At 41.9% G+C, this 20,679-nt stretch overlaps 1 protein-coding gene across 1 annotated transcript in view; it reads left to right on the forward strand.

Moving 5' to 3' along the window:
• The window catches only part of PDIA5 (protein disulfide isomerase family A member 5), a 98,288-nt gene that overhangs the window by 64,513 nt on the left and 13,096 nt on the right, over window positions 1-20,679 (forward strand). Inside the window, exons 12-14 of the mRNA XM_059476419.1 lie at window positions 1,900-1,970; window positions 3,279-3,442; window positions 6,126-6,256. Coding sequence (XP_059332402.1) covers window positions 1,900-1,970; window positions 3,279-3,442; window positions 6,126-6,256 — 366 coding nt within the window. The remainder of the gene's footprint in view (window positions 1-1,899; window positions 1,971-3,278; window positions 3,443-6,125; window positions 6,257-20,679) is intronic.

Genomic DNA, 20,679 nt, shown 5'->3' on the forward strand with positions numbered 1-20,679 from the left:
CAAATAAATCATTTTCCAGCCTCTTTTGTGCTTTTAAACAAGATAAGGAGTGCTGAAACAGTAACTCTTCCTCAGCCTGTCCCAGCTTCTTACTGAATTCTCCTGTGAAGCTGTCGCATCAGGTTCCCAGCATTCTCACACCATGGTGTAAAATTAAAGCAAAGCTCTCTCCACCAGCTGAGCTCCCCTTGTTCTCCTGCTCCTACCACAATACTGTTTTTTCCTTAAAAGAATGGCATGGGGCTCTTTAGTGCTGTGGTCTCTGTGCAGATGACTAAGTGCTATGGACTGTAGCTGGTGTTTGAACAGGAGCTGCTCTGAGATCAACTGCTTTGGTATTTGCTGTAATTCTTAGGTGGGATTTGCATTTGTTGTTCAAATGTTCCATAAACATGCCCTGAAAGTGTTCCATGGTGTGCTGTGGTGGCTGAAGCTCTGTTTGCTCTGGTGAAGTTACTTACACCTGGTACTGCTGCTTGGCTGCAAACACTTAGGCTATATAAAACATGCTTGTCTGGTTGAGTTCAGGCCCAGATTTGTGTCTGCTGGCTTCAGCCATCATCCCATCAGGAGGAAACAAAGCAGCACTGAGGTTCAGAGGCTTTGGTTTATTTTCTTTTGGACAATGGTGTAAAAATAGCCCCAGCCTGTTACCTGAACACCTCAGAGTCAGCTTTTGCTGGCATGCATTGAAACACATTTCTAGCCATATCTTCTGATACAACTTCCAAAAGCTCAGCAGAGTCTGGGTTTTCAAGTGCCCCGTCCAACAATAACAGCTCAGGAAAGTGAGCTGGCAGCTGTTGCAGAGGGGAGGGAGAGGTGCAGCAAGGCAGTGCACGGGATCGCAGCGCTCTGGGGCTGTGCCAGCACCTTGCCCCAGCTGCCTGCACTCCAGTCAGACCTGAGCCTCACCTGCTGGGTGTTTACCCCAGCCCCTCTGTCCCTGTGCACTGTCCCAGGGGGGCTGCCATTGTGCCAGTCCCTTGGGGACGGGGCAGGGGCTGTCACTGAGGCCCAGCAGCGCACTGGAGGTGCCCAAGCGTGGCAGGATCCTCACGTGGGCCTGAAAGTTCAGCCTGCCTGCAAGCAACTGCACCAGCTGAAAGCAATTTAATTTACACCCTAATACTTTATTCCAAGTCTGCTTTTCTCGCTCATACATTCATTTTACTTTATTGTAATGTCAGCACTTAGCAGTGAAGTAATGGCAGATCTCAGGAGAACTTCGCACAAGCGAGAAAGCACCATTATCTCAGTTTTACAGATCCTGCTTATGTTGGGAACATATGTGGTGGTGTAATTACACTGATGTGATTAAATCAGTGCAAATACTTCCTAGAAGGACATGCTGCACCATGTAAAGCAGGGCTTATTATCAGTGCAGTTGAATTCAAATTATATTACTCTATTAAGCTGTGCTAGTGTAAGCCTCCACTGAAAGTCACAAAGTCATGTGAGGAGCTGTGTTGCTTCTTTTTAAAGCAGATAAAGATTTGGCAACTGAAATGGGTGAGGTTGTGCTTTGCCCAAGAGCATGATAGAAGCAATGGGCTTGACAAATGTTTATAGTACTTTTTGTAAGGAAAGAGGTGTGGGTGTGAAAGCAGGGATATAATAATAATAATAATAATAATAATAATAATAATAATAATAATAATAATAATAATAATAATAATAATAATAATAATAATAGTATTTAAATTCTTTGTTTAAACTGTTGTGGTCATTTTGGAAAAAATCCTATATCATACTAAGGCTTTACAAATGTATTAAGTAAAATGCATACAAAATTCTAGTAGATCTTTATTACATGGTTTTGGATTTTGGTAATGGCTGAATGGGTCAATGAATAACCATGGTGTATACAACTTAATTATATTTTTTTTATTTTGGCAGGGTGTGGGCACTGTAAGAAAATGAAGCCAGAATATGAGAAGGCTGCAGAGTTTCTCCATGTAACCAGTGATGTAAGCTAATTTCCTTTATTATATCCTTCAAATAATCAGTAATAAATAACTAGAGTAATAAAAGTGACTTTTCTCCCTACAACAAATTCAGCTGTTCTCATCCTCCCACAGGACCCTTCAAAATGTGCTTCCAAAGTACAGTCTCATCGCTGATGCATGAGCCCTGCCAAAGTCTGAGAAAGAACATTCTGTCTTGAACGAAAACAAAATCGAAAAATGTTTATGTATTCTACTGTAGGCCTTATACATAATATGATCAAATCCAAAAATGGATTTTTTTCCTCTTACTTAAAGACATTGAATGTGAAAAAACATAGGCTTTTATTTATGAATTAGATTTGGAAAAAAACAAAAGGGGTTGATCCCTGTTTCAAATACACCGTTTTTAATGGTTGCACCACTCCATTAGCTTCATCATAAGTGCTCCATCAGCATGGCTGGAGAAGAGAGATCCAATAATACAAGTATTAGTGTTATTGATTCAGTCTCATGCTGTGTATGCCATGCAGGAGGAGAAGTAGAATTGGTCTCCCCCATATTTTAAGCATCTTCTGTGGAGACATCTAAAGTTCCTTTATTGCTGTTGGAGAGGGAGGAGATGAGAAAAACAAAGATTCAATGAATCACACTTTAAAAATGCCTATTCCTCTGTGTCTCTAAAGGTGGTCCATGAAAAGATACCCACAAGTTTGGGAAAGATGAATTTGCCTTAAAGTAAACTTACCTTTAGCAGTGCTTGTTTCTTCTGGGAGAAACAGGGATATGTGGGAGGAAATGCAGTTTCTGGGAATGGCTCTTAAGCATTATAGAGTGAATTATATAAAGACAATCCATCAGAAATGGGAGGGGAACAGGTAAGACTCTGGTAACATTTAGTCCATAGTATGTCCCCTTCTGGTTTTGCATCTGTTCTCTCTGTCTTTCTGTATGTCTGTGCACAAAATCACAGCATTAAACATGTTGGAAAAGACCATTAAAATCAAGTCCAGCCTATGACCAAGCACCACCATGTCAACTAGACCATGGCACTGAGTGCCACATCCAGTCTTTCCTTAAACACCTCCAGGGATGGTGTCTCCACCATCTGCCTGGCCACCCATTCCAATGTCTAATCACTGTTTAGATGAAAAAATTCTTACTCATGTCCAGCCCAAGCCCCTGGCACAGCTTAAGACTATGTCCTCTTGTTCTAGAGGCAGCAAAGGCAACTAGAGCATGAGTGATTGCCCCCAAGCCTGGTGTGTCCTGCTGAAGGGGTGTTTGTGTGTGTATGTGGCTGGGATTTACAGGAGGTGATCTCTCTTTCAGAGTCCGGGTGTCCTTGCAGCAGTTGATGCTACTGTCAACAAGGCTCTGGCAGAAAGATATCACATCTCAGGGTTTCCTACTTTGAAGTATTTTAAGGATGGAGAGGAGAAATACACTCTGCCACACCTCAGAACAAAGAAGAAGATCATTGAATGGCTGCAGAAGTAAGTTTTGAGGGTTTTAAGATAGTATTTGGGTTCCTGGTTAGTGACTCCTGCAAATGGCTTTGACGAGGAACTAAGCAGAGTTTCAACACTGCCTAAATCCCTTGCTAACAAAATTACACTGAATTCCAGTATTCCAACCCAAAGAAGCATGTATGTTAATTATGGTCTCTAATACACCAAATCCTTTATTTGCCATGGGGTTTTTCATAGCTGCCCTGGTATTTCTTTCCCAAACTAAACATTTTTCAAATATACCTTAAGCCTTTCCATGGAGAAGGAATAGCAATGGCTCTGAAAAATAAACAGAACATTTGTTGTTCCCTCTTTATACAAAGCAGCAGATTCCAGTGTTAGTAACTGAATTTCTACAGTTGTACTTTTCTCTTTCCAGCATTTCAGAGCCAATGCCTAGAATTCCACCCACGTGAGGCTGAAGGAAAGCCAGTGAGACCAACAAAACCAGCACCTTTGAGTGCACTAACCAACTTTTCTGGGTGGCGTGCAGAAATATGCAGAATTAAGTTTGATATGAAAATGATGACAATAATTCCATTTCAAAATAAATTGCTGGGAGAATTCTCTCTTTAAATATGTATTATATATGCATGTATGTAAAAGTATGCATATATATATATAAAATATGCATTTTCTTTAGGTACTGTAAGCCTCATGTATTTTCTGCATTAGTCAAGGGGAAGAAAACCTGCCAGAGTTTTGTGAATATTTTAGTCATTTAACTAGTTGGCATGAGGAATGTAATCTTTATTTTCCCCCTTTTATTTGGTGGGGGAAGAGGCTGTGTGGGCTTCTCTTCTCTTCTCTTCTCTTCTCTTCTCTTCTCTTCTCTTCTCTTCTCTTCTCTTCTCTTCTCTTCTCTTCTCTTCTCTTCTCTTCTCTTCTCTTCTCTTCTCTTCTCTCTTTACATCTCTGACTGCTTCAAAGCAGGTAGTGGATATGGTCTGGCAGTATTGTTGTAGCATGTTGAGGAGCTTTATCTGTATTTTACTTTTAGACATGGTACTCCCTTGGCCTCCCTGCCCACAGAGGCTCCAGGCTGCTGTATCTGTATTGTACATGAAGTCATTGTCCTCATTTCACTGCTTTGCTCAACTCTTTTGAGCACTGTGCACTTTGTGGTGAGTTAAACAGTCAGGCTGATGCTGCCTGTACCAGCAGGTGAATATGCAGTGAGGAACAGGAAGGTGGTGTTAATTCTTCTGGATCCTGCTGTGGCTCTTGAAGACTTTTGTCTGCAGCCTCAGCTAGTCAGCAGTACAGGTGAAGCCCAGACAACTTTTCTTCTGCTCTTGGCTCCTGGATGTTCTCCCAGCTAGAGATGCAGTAGAATAACATCCTTGTTTTCTGACAGGGATAGAACTGACACAGCTGCACTGAAGCTGGTGGAAATAGGGATGCATCTGGGGTGCACGCTGGTGGTAAAAGTACAGCCTGTGGAGACCTGTCTCAATGGGTGCTTGCAGCCATGCAGGTTTTGGCTGTGGTTCCTCTCTGGTGATTGTGCTGCCACACCAGGCTGTTACCAGTTGCTGGGTAGCTTATTCCAGGTCAGTGTGGAAAATTTTGTGTGAGAGTAAAGTCCCACCTCTGTAACTGTAATCAGTGATAGCTCACAACAACTGTGTTCATGGAGGAATTCAGCTAAAGGACACACTGTGTAACTCTTCTTTCTCTGAAACACATCTATGTCTTTCTTTAAAAACTGGAAAATCAGTAATGATGGAAATACAATGAATGTCCACCAAGTGACCTTGAGAAGGACTTTAAAAATTGAGTTTTTCTCCACTTGGTTTTTATGTACCTGATACAACTTAAAATGGTGTCATTGAAAGTGTCAGGAAAGTCTGAAAAGCTAATTTATTACCAAGGCGACATATGAAGGTCTTTATACCGTGGCACCATTCTGATGATTTTATATAAAGTAATCACTATCTAAGATACAGCAGGAATGAATTTAATGAGTCTGAGAGAGGTCTGTGAACTAGTGAATAGCAGAATTTTTGTTAGAGACACTCTAGGTGTGCAGGATTGCTCTGATCTAGCCAGTGTGTGCAGTCATAATTGAAACCTGACATTCTCTTTACCAAAGTAAAATATTCTGGTTCAGTCATCCCCAGTATTCCAAGTGGAACAATGCTGATTTTTGCATCCTGGCTTTAATATCTGAATTCTAGAGAAGGTCATGAAATTCTTTACAGAAGTTTGCATGATAGGGATAAAGAGTACAAAAAGGATATTTGAATGGAAGCTGCTGTCCTATATCAATTGCCTTTTAATTCCACCTGCTTGCTGTTCTTCTCAGTTCAAGGCTGTGGATGATACAGTGATGTGCATCAATGTTTTTACCACCCAGGTGTTGGATGCAAGGTAGAAAGTCTTTATTTGACATTTCTACTCATATGCCTGACTACAGTCACTTAAATTATATTTTAATTATTTTAAATTATATTTTAAATTATCTGAGTTCCAGAAATTAACTTTCATCTTTTTTTTTTTGCTATTGCCTGGTTTTGGAAATATTGAGTATGTCTTTCTACTGCGCAGACATCTTGAAGGATTTTTCACATCAGTTACCTCATGCTAATTATGACCAGGACAATGCTGTCCCTTTATCTGCTTCCAGAAACATTTTCAAACCAATTTCATTGTCTTGCTTTTCTAGTCCTGAAGCACCACCTCCACCTGAGCCTGCATGGGAAGAAAAACAGACCAGTGTTATCCACCTGGCAGGAGAAGACTTCAGGGAGTCATTGAAGAAGAAGAAGCACACCCTTGTCATGTTCTATGCACCATGTGAGTAAATAACCTCTCTATGAGGATGGGTTTTATAAGCCCTACATTTACCATGAAATCCTGAATTAATTCCCTTGCTGTCCCCAGATTTTTAAGGGTAAAGAGCTGATTCTGAATATAAGTGCATGGGAACGTTATTGGCACCATCATTTCTATCTTTGTAAGTGGAAACAAAACAGTATATAATGGGTATATTATTTAATGCAGACACCAAAGCAGGCAGCAAAACAAAAACAAAACAGATTTATTTTCCTCGGCTGCATTTTATGGTCCATATAACAAAATGTGATCCTTTATAGTAGCACAGTGGACATGGAGAGCCTGATTCATTAATGCAGCACTTCAGTGGTGAAATCAATACAGTAGTGTAGGAGGAATCAGTCCACGAGGTGTAGAACAAATTTTGATGGAATAAATTTTGTCTGTAATAAATCTGCATTTAATTGTCCACTGGGACTAGGGACATAGCTTCCTCCTCCCAGATTTTTTTGCATGCATCACATAATCACTTTGGTTTTGAAGCTCCTGAGAATATTTCTAGAGAAGTTTAGAATCAGGCCTTTTATAAATAAGGGGAATGAGAGGGACCTCTTCTGTTTTCTGTGCTGTCCCAGAGACAGGCAAACTAGGTACAAGTTCTTAGCTTTTGAGGGGCTTATCAAAGGGAGAAGATAATCCAGGCATTTCATATTAGATACTATTAATGTGCCTTTATGCCCCCATGACTCATCGCCCCCTGATACAAAAAACAATTATTCCAAATCACACGGCCAGCAATTAATGGATAACCTTCAGATAAACAGCTACCAAGTTGTTCCCATTAAAGCAAAGGTATTTTCCATAAAGAGAGAAAAGGTCCTTAATGTTTAATCAGGCAGCCCCTTATTTTGCTTTTCTGTTAGAGAATTAAACATGAATGCTTTGGGGCTCATATGAAGGGATGTGGGAGAAAGCAGGGGTGCAGTTCAGGAGGGAGATTTCTGGAAGGTTGTAAAAGAAAACGGAAGGGTACATAATCCCTTTTCCAGTCCAGTTCCCACCACCTATTGACTAAAAATTGCTCATGTGCCAGGAATTTCTGATTCATGGACCTCAGCTGGTTAAGAGCACATTGTAATTTTAAAATCAAATGATTGCCCATGAAATGGTAAGATTTAGGAGTTCACTGTCTCTCGAGTTCTCTTTACCCGATTAGTGACTTTCTGCATAAGAGGGATTTATTTCACCTTTGGTTTTTAGCTGCATCTTTTTAAGATTCTTGATCCTTTTTAAAGCCACATTTAAAGCAAAGACTCTATGTGTGATGAGTATGCAGCTCCCAGGGTTGAAAGCATGAGGGGTGCTTTTTGTCATTTGACTTCCACCCTTACTTTAGGAGGGGTGAGTAAAGATCAGCCTGGCCCTTTCTATATGAGCAGGCTGTAAAAACAAGGCTTGTGTGATGTAAAAGTGTTGGGTGCTTTGAGGCTGCACTTGAGACACATTTTTGCACTGTTTTTGACACAGTGCTGCAGGAGACACCTATGTACAGGACAGAGGGGTGTTAACTGGAACCCAGTCTGGCCTTCCTGTGACTCCTAAGGCAGTGTTGCTGTTGTGGTGTCAGTACGTGGGTCATGCACAGTTTCTGATTTGTCAGATTTGTTCTCTAAATGTGGAAGTGTCTGTGAGCAAAGCACAAAGCAGGCACACAGAGGGAGTGCAGGAAGCCTGCTCTTTGTTGGGTGCAGGGGAAAGTACCAGATCAGTATTTTAAATCTCCATTTTCTATGAAAGAAACATTAATACAGTAAAATAATTACATTTATTAAAAACACTATATATTTTCAGCTTTTGTGCAGTGATAATGTGCTTCCTGTTAAATTTTATAGATTAGCTTTTGTTTACCATCTTCTCAGTCTTGAGACTTCTTGAAGTTTACATTGCCAATTAATCTTAACTTGCTTATTTTAGTGCAGAAGGAACACTGCTAAAATTTCAAGGTCCCATTACCTCAACTAATTTTCTTTTTCTATTCAAATCCACATCTTAGGTCAGGGCAGACTCACAGTATGCTATTCCATTCATTTGTGACTCTGTGGCAGTATTTGTTACACTTACACATATGCTGAGATATTTTAGGATTGGGGGGGTGTGTATACATGCCTATCTAAAATATGTTTATATATAAATATTTATGCTAAGAAATGTATCTCTCATCTGCCATTAGAATTTAAAGCAGAAAATTGAGTATTCTGACCTTTGTCAAGCTTTGAGCTAGAGTGACAAACCTTTAGGCAAAGGCCACAGATTTATATCTTAGATGCAAATTAAAATGAGATCTGGCTTTCCTGTGGCAGCTTCCAGTCCAGATTACTTAATATGTATAGGAGAGCCACCAATGTGCTGCTGTGCTGATAACTCAGGGCTGAGCTGAGCAGGGCTTTAATGGTACTGAGCAGTGCTTCACAGTGATTTAGCTCTGGAGGAGAAGGCTGCTACATCCCCGTGGAAAAGATAGGGAGCTCATTACTCTGTCTCCTGGAACATGGGTGAAGCATAAACATAAAGGTTATTCTGCATGGCTGTGGACTATTTTAATGACTGAGAATCAGAATCAAGACTCTGGAATTACTGGGGGAAAAAGTCCACTCCTGTGGGCTTGACATCACAGAGGTCTTGATTTCACGTTCCCTTTCCTGCATGCTGGCATCTGTGTGTGCTGCAGTGACTGATTGGGGGCAGGAGGCAGGAATAGGGGCAGGTTCCCAATACTGACTTGGGAAAAAGTGCCTGCTGCAGAAAACCCAGTGCTGCTTGTGCCAGTAATGACCTGAGACCAGATCTTCATCCAGATGTCCTTTGGGTAGGTCTATACCATGCCACACTGGCACGTGTTAGAGCTACTTAGGGATAGGACTTGGGGCAGGCTGCTGGCATCTGTGCTGCACAGCATCTGGCCCAGCTCTTCTCTGAACCCTTGTGCAGCTCTTGTGAAGATGTAATTGTCATCCCACTCATGTACCTTTAAGTTCAAAATGCCTAAAATAAGAGGAATACAATGGTACCATCTGCAAAAGGGAAGCATGAAGCCTCAGATGTGTGTGGGGACTGCTGTGAGGGGTTGGGGGAGTATTTGAAAGCAGCAGGATTGATGCACCAGCACTTGAGAAGCTTTTGGAGAGAGTTTATAGGACTTGTGTCTGTATTTTTTTCATAATCCAGTCTTTGGACTACTGGATTCCATCAGCTACTTCAGGTTTGCTTTTATAACTGGCTTTGTCCAGAAATGGGGAAAGGAGGCAACTACTCTTGAGCATGGTTTGGTGTGCACATGGAGCCTGGTACATGGGTGATCAGGATTTAGGGGATGCAGACTGTGTTGGGAAGTGAGACAAATGGACCAGAGCAGGCAGACTGCAGTGCTGAACCAGCCAGGGTCAGGGGGGCAGTGGCTGCAGGTCTGAACCTGCACCCAGAGCTTGGTTCAACACTTGCAGCACTAAAGTGAGGTGTCCTGGACTGACCTGTTTGCCTCTTCTGGCATCAGCACCCTGACCTTTCTTTCTTCTTTCTCTTATGTCCTCCGTGTTTATAAAGCTTATCTGGATGTGTTTTATCTGCATTTTTACTTTTATGTGCTCTCTCCACTCCGTTATTCCAGATAATTGAGATTTGACTTTGACAATGCATTAAATTTTAACCTCCTACTACTGTGGCACTGAAAACTGTGCAAAATAGAAGCAGTTGGTTGTGATTAGTTGTTAGAATCACAAAGGGTAACAAAAGTTCCAGTAAATAATGTCTTTGTGGTTGGAGATGTTTTTTCTGCATTACTCAAACAAATTATGGGGAAAAAAAGAATGATTGAAGGCTAGGTAAGACTTCTCTGTAGTGCCCAGGGACACTGAGGCAAAGGGCTCAAATTGAAACACAGGAAAGTTTGCATAACCATTTAGAGGAAGTGGTGGGTTTTTTACTGTGGTTGTGGTTGAATACTTGAACAAGATGACCCAAGAGGCTTCATCCATGGAAATATTCAATCCCAGCTGGAGACAGTGCTGGGCAACCTGCTGAAGTTGAGCCTGTTTTGAGCAAGGCAGTTCGACTAGATGATCTCCCAAAGTTCCTTCCAACACAGCAATGCTGTATTTCTAGGAATAGCTATACTGGAGTTTGAGATACACAGTGGGTTTTTATTTGGTTTGGGGTTTGGTTTTGCAAATTGTGATTTAGGTTGTTTTTCCCCCTTCTCATCCAGTTTTGATTTTCTCTAAACAGGAAAGGCTTCATAACACCACTTGCTGATTCTTGTGCAGAAACAGAAAATGTCCACTTTCGAGTTACAAGAACATAATTTTTTGGTTGAAATTGCTGCTTCCAAAGAGACTACAAATGAATCAACTGTATCAGAAACGAATTATATATAATAGATCAATCATTAACAGGTCCAAATGATGGGGGGAAGGGCACTCTGGTTTGAGATCAGTCACTTTAAATGGCAGGAATCAGCACTTATCAAATTCATTCAGTTTTTACCTTCAGTGTCAAAACACGAGTTAATCAGCCCTTTTAAAGAATAAAGACTTTCAGCAGCAATGGGAAGTAGTTGGGGGAAAGTGCTCCCTTTTAATGGTTCATAAGGGGGGCAGTTGCCAATGTTATTGACTTGCCAAATGGCCTCTATTTGTGGGACTCAATAGGGTTCATAGAATGGATATTTTTAATAAATGCTTTGCTGGGAGCTGATTTCCAGTTCTGTGTTCAGCCATGAAACTTTCACTTCAATAGAAACTAATTTCATCAGCTGGAAAAGGTTATTTTCTGGTGAAGCCTGACCCACAGAGGTACTGAGAGAACACCCAGAAGTAAACCATCCTGAGGATGGTTTTAATGAAGTGGTTTTGGATGGAGCAAGTGGCTGTACTGCTGCAAGAGGATGTGTAGTTAGAGATATCAGCCTCTTTGGTTCTTCACTTACACCTTTTTGTAGGGTGTAGGGTTCTTCACTTACACTTTTTGTAGGGTTTTTCTTTCAGTGCTGGAAGAAGGGAATAAAGGTGCCTAATTTGTGTTGCATCTGATAAAGTCCAGGAAGACTTTAGGGAGCTTTTGGAGCCATTAAAAGGCTGTGTGTTGATCTAAGGTTTTTGTGGGAGATGGAACCTGGTTCTGATGTAAAACAAAGAGAGTAAAGCAGGAATATTGACATCATTGCTGTCTGATGGGTCAACTACTGGCCACCATTAAAAAGTAAGTGGGAAATCAGGTATGACTTTGCTCAGCAGTAAGAAATCAGACAGGGATCTGACCAAATGAGCTGTGCCCATCCCTGTGTGTTTCATCAAGAGCCCATAAAATGCTGAGAGCTAAGCAAGCCTGCATTCATTTTACCCACAAAGTTTGTTCAAGATTTTAATTATTCTGTATCCTGGTCTGCTCCTTCTCTGTGTTTTCACAACAGAAACTGCTTGGTTTCTTCTGTCCAAGTTACGCATCAGGGAATGTCCAATGACAAGAAGCACTTGGCTGAGAGTCCTTGCCAGGGTGGGTCACACTGTGGACACAGAGGGGCTCATGGCTTTGAGCTGTTAATGCTGACAGCCAGGAGGGCAGAGTGCTCCTCCCTCCCTGGGACCCAAGCTGTCATCAAAAACCTCTTCTGAAGGAAGCCCTAGAGTTTCCTTTTCATCCTTCCTGATTTTGGAGGAAGCTTGGCCAAGGCTGGTTGCACCATATCTCAGCCTTTGCACAGGCAGTTTTGGGGAGTTAATGCTGTGTTTTGGTTAAGCTGCATTGCTGTAGAAAAACATGGCAAATTCTGTTGGCTGTGAGGCCTCAGCCTGTGGCTGCTGGGCCTGAGATGAGCAGTCTGGGTCACTGCTGGGTCACTCAGCAGACTTGGGTGACATTGTTCTGTGTGAAGTATGCACAGAGAGGGAGAACATACATGACAATTGAGTTTATGAGTTCAGATGTGTGGAGCAAAGCAGCAGCACAGATTAATTTGGTGTCCCACGATGGCCTCAGACTGGCTCCCACCAAGAGGTTTTCCTGTCACTTGCAAGTACATCCTGTTAAGTTTTGATTAGGAGGCTGTATCAAAGAGACTGAACAAAATGTGCATGTTTATAAATGAAGCTTAAGCTATCAAAAAATTATTAAAAACATGCTGAACAGAAAGAATCCCTTTCGAGGCAAAAAACCTTGCAGGAAGGATTTTCTGGCTGTTGACTGAGCGAGGCAATGTCTGGACCCTCTGATAATGAGGCTGTAAGTCCTGTGTGGGCTGGCACTGCAGAATTTTGATGTTAGCTCTGCCACTAACTGCTTTCCCTCCTGCATCAGTGGTGCTCTTGTTACAGGTGCATTACCGAGGTGTGCTCCTTTCGGTGTAAGTAGTGCTGATGCCACAGAGCCCCTTAACAGGCTGGGTTTGATAAAGGATGAATTCACAGAGTGGTCTCTGCAGTCAGGCTGGCAGAGCTGCTCTTAGCCCCATTGTTTGTGCCGAGGAGATTAATTAGTGCCGAGAGAATGGTTTGAGCTGCCCTTCCCCAGACTGTGCATAACCACACAAAGTGCTCGCAGTGGCTGTGGTGGAGTGGTGACAGTAAACTAAAAATTGTTGGGGTGATCCAGCTCCTCTTGTTTTGTAACCCTAAAATGTTACAGCTGCTTGATTTGGTGTGCAGAATATTGCCTGTATATAAACAGCTCCAGCTCGTGAGAAGGGAAGAGGAGGGAGGTGCATGCCTTGCTCCGTGGAATTCTCTCCTCACAGACACACAGCTATGTTGGTGCAGTGTCACTGTGGGCATATTAGGAGATTATGAACATGCCCCCCATCCTTATGCACTGTCACGAAACCCATTTCCAGTAAGACAAATGCTTTTTTCGTGGTGTGTAACGTTGTGACAGGAGCTCCTTTTAAGCATCAGTGCAGCTGAAATTCCGGTGCTCTGCTGGCTGCTGCTAACTCAGCAGCATGTCTTCAATTAGTGGTGTCCACTGGCATGTCAAATGGCAAAACTATTTCATTTGCTCTATGACTGTGTTTGCAGTTAACCAGGGCTGATGCTGGCTTGGTTAACTGCTGCTGCCAGCTTTGTTCGAGCTACACAGGCCAGTGGCACAGTGGAAAATGCAGGTCTGCTGGAACTGGCACAAAGGTATGGTTTGGGTGTAATTGTTGACCTTTATACCCTTTCTGTCCAGAGGTGACTTGCTGTATAGCTTTCCAACTCAAAGGATTTCTTGTTGCCAAATGCTGAGTGCTGGCATGTCATTTGTATTTCACTGCAGTCAGTCATATCCTTGTTTTTTGTAGTGGATGAAATCGTCCAGGAGTTTTGTGCTGAGTCTTTTTACTCTCCTCACTTCTGCAATTTGACCTGTTCTGATGACTTTGTTGCTGTTGCAGTTGTTCATATCTCATGGCTATGGTTTCCCAATAACTTGGGTTTTGTATGTTTTGTCTCATTTGTATACCTCCAAGGTGTTACAAAATAAGAGTTCAGATAGCTTGGGAAAAACTCAACAAAATCTACCAGCAGGCTGTGAAATTTGGAGTAGTTTACCTGTTGTTAAGAGTTGGTTCACCTGATGCTTAACTGAAAACCTCATAACATTTTTCAAATCAAAGGACATGTCACCCTCTTTCAATTACTCATGTCTTAGAGATATGATTATTCTGTGGTGTCAGGTCATGTCATCAAGTGATCTTTGGGTCCAGATAAGCAATAAAAAGCCCTCCAGTTCTCTACTGGTAAAACAAAGTGAATTAACCTTTCAGTTTCATCTCCAAATGCCTTTCTCAAATCTGCCTGTGGATTCAATAACTCCTGTAGCCACACAAATTGCATTGGTTTAAGCAGTATACCCTTTTCCAGCTCTTATCTGTGCAATTACTGTCTGTGGCCTGTCTTTCCTTGATTGACCAAGTAATATTCTGGTTTTAATTCTAGTTAATCGCTTGGAACTCTTGGAGTGGAAACAGGCTTTGCTTGGCTCTGTGGTGTGCGAGCTCCCGGGCTGGCTTTGATAGCTGTGCAGAGCTGCTGCTTGCACTTGCTTAGAATTGTAGTCATTTAAAAGCCAGTAACAGAGGGCACTATCTACCCCTGTTATTTAAACGGTGATGATTTCAAGCAGAGATGGGGAATTGGAAAGTCATTCTGTGCTCTGCACTTTGCACGCTGAGGGCTCCATCCTGCCACGTGCTGAGCCCTCCGAGGCCCTGATGGTTTCACAGCTGAGCAAATGGAGTCAGCACCTTGCAGCCTGGCTCCCTGTCAGGCAGGATTTTGAACCCTGAGAGTCACTTAACCTCTTCCTGACTCTGTTTAACCTTGGATGTAATGACAGAGGGGGATAATCACGTCTGTCTCTCTTAGGAGCAATTTGAAGGGTAATTAATTGATATTAGTTAAAGCATTTGAGATCACCCGTTGAGAGGCACTAAAGGAAGCCGGGGGCTGAGGGGGGAGCAGAGCCCTTTCTCATGCTGAGGGTAGAGCACAGACAGCACAAATGCCACGGTCTCACAAATCACTGGGCTTTCAGATCTCCTCTAAGGAGTTGGCCAGGACTTTGTTATGAAAGTACTGACAGTTTAAGTTAGTGTATTTAATATGAAAGCAGTCTGCATTAAAATGTGTGCATGTTTAAACTCTCTCCTTAGAAAAACCCTCATGTAAAATATATGCACACCACTTTGTGACTTTATTTATCAGAATTTTATTACATATGAGATGCTAAAAGCACGCACGGCAACAACACATGTAGGGTTATAAATCATTATGTGTTACTGATAGGCAAAAGGTATAAGGGTGTGCTTTCTGAAGGCAAAATGCCCAGTCAGTGCTGCTGCAGTGTTCTAGTTGGGATGCTCAGGTTGGGGTTGGCAGGGGCTCTCGTCCTTGCCTGACGCACGGGCAGTGCTGGCTCCTGCAGCCCCGGCCGCTCGGAGATGGAGCCACGAGCACAGCCAGCCCATGGCACTGCTGAGCACCTCAGCTCAGCCATGCACGCCAAGGACAGCTGTCTTCTGATCAGGTACAGAGCCACTGTGTGAAACCAGCTCTTTTACAAAACCATTTCCTTTCAGACTAAAATTTACTAGTGATGGGGAATGTGAATTTCCATCTAAATTTGACTGGCTTCAGCATGCAACCAGCTCTGGAGCTTACTCAGCCTTTGGCGCCCAGCTTGAATAGCTTGTTATAATGAAATTTAGAGACTGACTTTTCTCAATTTCTATCATTTCTTAATCTTTGGGTTTAAGCTGTTGACACACTGAGCTTCCTGAGTCCCTTTGCCATGAAACACGTCTTTCAGTTCTGTTGTTTTTCTTACGGGTCTTCTGAATCCCCTCCAGTTTGAACTCATTGTTGATTTGTGGGCCCAGAACTGCAAACAGCACTTCAGAGGTGCCAGGCATAGAGGCCCCCGCCACATCTGCTTACAATTTTAACTTATCTATTCAGTGAAGTTCATTTTGACAACTCCATAATTTTCTTTCAAAGCTGTATTGCTAGCATTGTTTGGATTTTTTTGCTTCTAATACATTTAAAGCCCCTTATATACTTAAAACATCATTATTACTTCTGCTGACTGTAGGTACTGCTTTGATGTCCATTTGCTTGCTTTATATATTTTGTACAAATTGTTAGCTTTTGATTTATATTCATTAAAAAACAGCTTCACCTTTCTTCTATGTGCTATGCTAATACAGCTTCCTCTCTTCTAAGGAAACTGAATTAACCTTGTACTGTTCAGCTGTAGAGAGGTTATATTATATCACTGGGCTTTGTAGTTTCAAATTAAACAAAGCATGAAGTAACTTAACTTAAAGAATGTTTTTTCGTATTTAAACAAGTAGAAACCTGTGGTTTTGGAAAGAGGACTTGATTCCTTTAGGCAGTTCTGAAAATTTGCCACAATTTTATTTTAAATGTAATGAGGTGACTGTTGTACAACAGGGTGCATCTGTTTCATGCACTACTCTTGAGACATCTTTAGCATTGCCATCTGGTCCTAATACCTTTGTGCACTGAAGTTTTAAGAATCTCTAAAGTTTTACTTTTGACTCACTATCATCTCTAAGCAATTCATTGGTTTAAAAAAAGAAGCCCTGTTCAATGAAAAATTTTCCATTTGAACACGATAAAGACATGTAGGTTATTCACTAGATTGTTCCAGTGCTTTGAAACCCTCTTTGCATCCCTTCTGCATCCCATGGGATCCTGCAATTATGGAAAATGTTTTTATGGGTATTATTATGTCTGAAAAATTATCAAATTGCTACCACATCATATCAATTTTGTGTCATTCTTACTGTACCTGAAAAATGGATTTATATTATTTTTCTTAGTCTCCTTTTTGTTTAAAACCCAAAAAATCAGTTCTCAAGGTGATGTGAGCACATAGTTACATTTTCTATTACCCCATGTGCTATCTTTGTTTTGCATCATGTAACAAATGTGTTGCAGCATCATTTTGGAAAACACATCCAACTCAACCCTGCAGTTCTTTTTCACAGTCCTCAAAGCAGTATTTCCACAAGAATGAAGTTCCAGCCCCTTTCTGTGCCCACACCAGTGCTGGCTCCTTGGGTCTTTCCTCAAAGATACCCTGAGAAGGTGCTGTACCTTGAGGCTGTTCCTGCTATCAGTGAATCCATTCTGTGGAAAACAGGCTGGGTTATATATTTTCCATCACTTCATTTCCCTAAAGACCCAGTAGCTTTCCTTTAAATGCCTCTCTAATTAGAGGAGATTTAATCTGACTCCCTCTCCCCTCAGTGATAATGGCTCTGAGTGAAGCCTGCTTGCTTGCTTGCTTGATTTCCCTCGTCTGCTGTTCATCAGCCATTCCTCTTGAATTTTTCCCACAGAAACCATATTTCTCGTGTACTGGCTCAGTTGAGAACTACTTGGTTTTCAAGGTGAGGAATATGATGGTGCCTGCTGTGACTGTACCACATCTCCTACCAACTTTACAACATGAATGGTGGAGAAAAACCTTGTAGAAAATACTGGGTTTGTGTACATTTTTAAATTTGTAGTACAAGGGCAAAAAGAACTTCAGAACTCCTCAGCTGCAGCTGTTTGGGACCTGTGATTTAAGCAGGCAGCCCCAGTGCCCCAGCAGGTCAGGGGGAGCAGATGCCACCAGGGACTGTATGGGGAGTCCTCCAGAGAGCCAAATTCTGAGCACAGAGCCGAGTGCCTGACTAGAGCTCTGTTAAAGCTGTATTGTTTGCTGATTGTGAGCAGGGAATGGCCTCAGCACATGCTATGGCATGTGCCTGAGATGTCAAGCTCTCTTGTTTTCCTACCAGGTGATGCAAATGTGTTTCTACAGTAGGAAATGGAGTTATCTTGAGATGTGCAGGAATGATTAGAGGTTTTCAGTGCCAGTACTGGGATCCAGTGGAAAGGTTGGATATTTCAGGAGCAGGTTTTTTTCACATTTCTCAAGTCAGGCACAGGAAATTACTGTTAAGTTCACATCTGCTCTTAACCCTGTTGAGATCAAATTTGACACTGTTGTAAAAATGAAAAAAGAAAATTGTTAAAGCAAAGCCCTGCATCTGTGTTAGAAGGCTCTGCTCCCAGAAGTGCTACTTTTCAGTGCTGCTCAGTTAAAAAGTCTACTTCTTGTCCTTGCAGGAAGTCTGTGTGCTTACCATAGGATCCAAATTATTAAACTAAAATGAATTTTCCAACTTGTTTAGTCCATAGTGACTGAGAAGGGGCAGGACCTTTTGGTTCTTGACACCTTACCCACACCTTCGTATGCCACCAGTTTAATCTCTTTCCACTGCAGCCCATCTGAAAATTCCTTTGTAAGGAAGCTGCACACTTCCTATCCTCATGTACTGTGCTCAGTACATTTCCTTTCCTTGCACTTTCAAATCTAGAAGATAGTGTTAACACTTAAAATAAACGTGTGATAGTGGGTGTGAAGAGGGAATGGGGAGAACAAGTTTTCCGTCTGTCAAAATGAAGACATCAACCTCTGCTTTTATTTTTTTTGGCATGTGTGCTTTAAATAGAATGACTGGGTTGGGTGACTTCCAAATGTTTGCTGCATTTGGCAATCCTTCTAAGTTGTAACAGATGAAGTTCTGCTGTTCCATATGATGTGCTCCTTCCCCCTTTTTCAGTGACTCCTTGAAACTCCTTGGGAATTCAGTGTAGCATTCACATCTGTTCCGTGGATGGATGTCCAAGGCTAACAAAATGCCTACTGGACTTGGAGGCAGCTCTGCCAAAAGCCATATGGTTGTGTTTTAGTTTTGTGAGCACAGTGCAGTAAAGAAAGGAGGTTGGGCCAAGGGAGAAGTGAAGGGAGGAGGGATGGAGCTTCAGATGGGTAAATGAAGGTAACTTCTCATGATTTGGTATTGCATTTGGTATTTTTGTGTGGAAGAATGTGCTTGTTATTTGTGTTCTCATTTTCATGCAGAATGTGGCTCATAAAGAGCTCTTACCTGCTACAACTTCTCTAGGGGCTTTGAGAGAGGCCTTACTGTCCTGAGATATCTTTTATTGAGGGTTTACAAGATGTTCTTGGGTGAAACCTAAATTTCAAACTCAAGATCATAAGCAAAAAGGGGAACCTGAAAGGTTAAAGTTTTTAAGAGCCTTTATGTTTTAGTGTAACAGTTGGAAGTGCTTTCCAGAAAAAGTGCAGCATGTAGTTAAGAACAAGTGTTCCTGTTTTAGAGGTGCCTGATTTTTATCCATTTTTTGTTTCTGAAATTCTTTTTAGATGTCGTCACCAGTTCTGATTTATTTGTGTAGAGCAGTGTTAACAAGGCAACTGAGGCAATCCCCCCACAGTACAGGAAATTAAGCAAGATTTGTTCAGATGCAGGTTTGACCTGCAGGCTCTTCAGTATCAGGCAGACAGGCCAGACAAGTGCTAAGAGAGAAAATAGGTCACCAAAGTGGGCTGATGGACGTGGGAGCAGCCTGAAACCGTAGCCTCCTCCTCCTCTTTCTTCTCTTCTTCCTCCTCCTCCTTTTCTTTCATGACCATTTTCTTCCAGGCAAATGCAGAACAACTGAACAAGGTTAATAGTTTGCAAGCTGTAGAACACTGTACTGTCTCCCACTGAAACACAGCTGCCATCGTGCTGCATAATAGTTCGAAGTCATTAAATGGATTTACAGAAGTGCCTCAGTTTCCCAGGAAACATCCCCTTGACTTTCTGGTATTCTTAGCTACTGCACAGACTCTCAGTGTATTTACACAGGTGTGTCACTGCAGTGCTTTCAGAATCCTATTCTGAAGAAAGAAATGCTCTAAAATTCAAAGCAGTGCATGTAAGCAGTGAAGTTATATTTTGGTGAAATGGAAGGGGTATTCAGCCTTTCCTTTGTGGAAAGGAGTGTGCAGTGTTTATGCACAGATACTATTTTTCTTGTGAAAGAGATAGTATTTTTCAGCTGAAAGAGTGAGCATAGCTTAGGAGGGTGGCTGCAAGTCTCCTCAGAGGGCATTTGTTCACTCCTGATTTTAAAGTAACACAGACATTTGTTCATCATGTAAAATACTGGTAAACAACAGTAGCATAAGCTGTAATTGGTGCTTCTGAGCAACTCATTTGGGATTTTTCTGTTCCTACCCAGAAATAATAGCAAGATGGACACCTTTGCCAGCATTACACAGGCTTGACTGAAGTGTGTCCATTCTTCTCTTAATGTGCATCTAAGCAAAAAATAGTGTCTTGAGTCTTTGCTTGGGATCAACCTTTGTGCTGGGTTTGAAAAAAAGTAATTTATTACACATATGCAGGTACTTTCCTTTTCAAAGGCTTACAGTATAGTAATGATGTTTTGAGAGGATTTTGGATTATTCATAGACAATAATTTGTAGACATTGGTTCTGAATTGAGAGCACTCATATCTGAACCTTGAATCAAGATAGCAGTTCTGATTTCCTTTCTGTGACTTCTGAAATGTTTGAGTCAAATCAGTGTGTATTTAAGCACGGGATTAGCTGGCCTTTTGTTCAGTGCTGCAGTGGTACAAAGAATATCATCCCATCTCCCATGCAAAGCTCTAGGGTTCCTGTGTGCAGTGTCTGTAAAACTCTTCAGAGGTTGCCCAGCTGTGGTGAACAGCAGGAAGGTCTCCAGGAAAGCCAGCAGCAGTCACCCTAACCTGGGACTGGACATCTGCTCTCCATCCATGAAAGATGTCTGGCCTATTGCACTTGCTTCTCTTCCCCTCCCTTATGTTCCCAATGGCTTGGCTTTAACACAGGCCTTTTCCAAATACTTATAAATGCTCCCAGCAATTTCCTTTCCAGCTTCCAGCCTCCTGTTCCCAGCTGTGCTGTCTTTATTCCCATGCCCAATTGTAGCCAGTATGTGTGGCAACAGCAGTAAAAACCTACCTGGCAATACCAGGAGGTACAGAGCAGGGCAA

The sequence above is a fragment of the Ammospiza nelsoni genome, chromosome 7, assembly GCF_027579445.1.
Source record: "Ammospiza nelsoni isolate bAmmNel1 chromosome 7, bAmmNel1.pri, whole genome shotgun sequence".
NCBI classification, from domain to species: Eukaryota; Metazoa; Chordata; class Aves; order Passeriformes; family Passerellidae; genus Ammospiza; species Ammospiza nelsoni.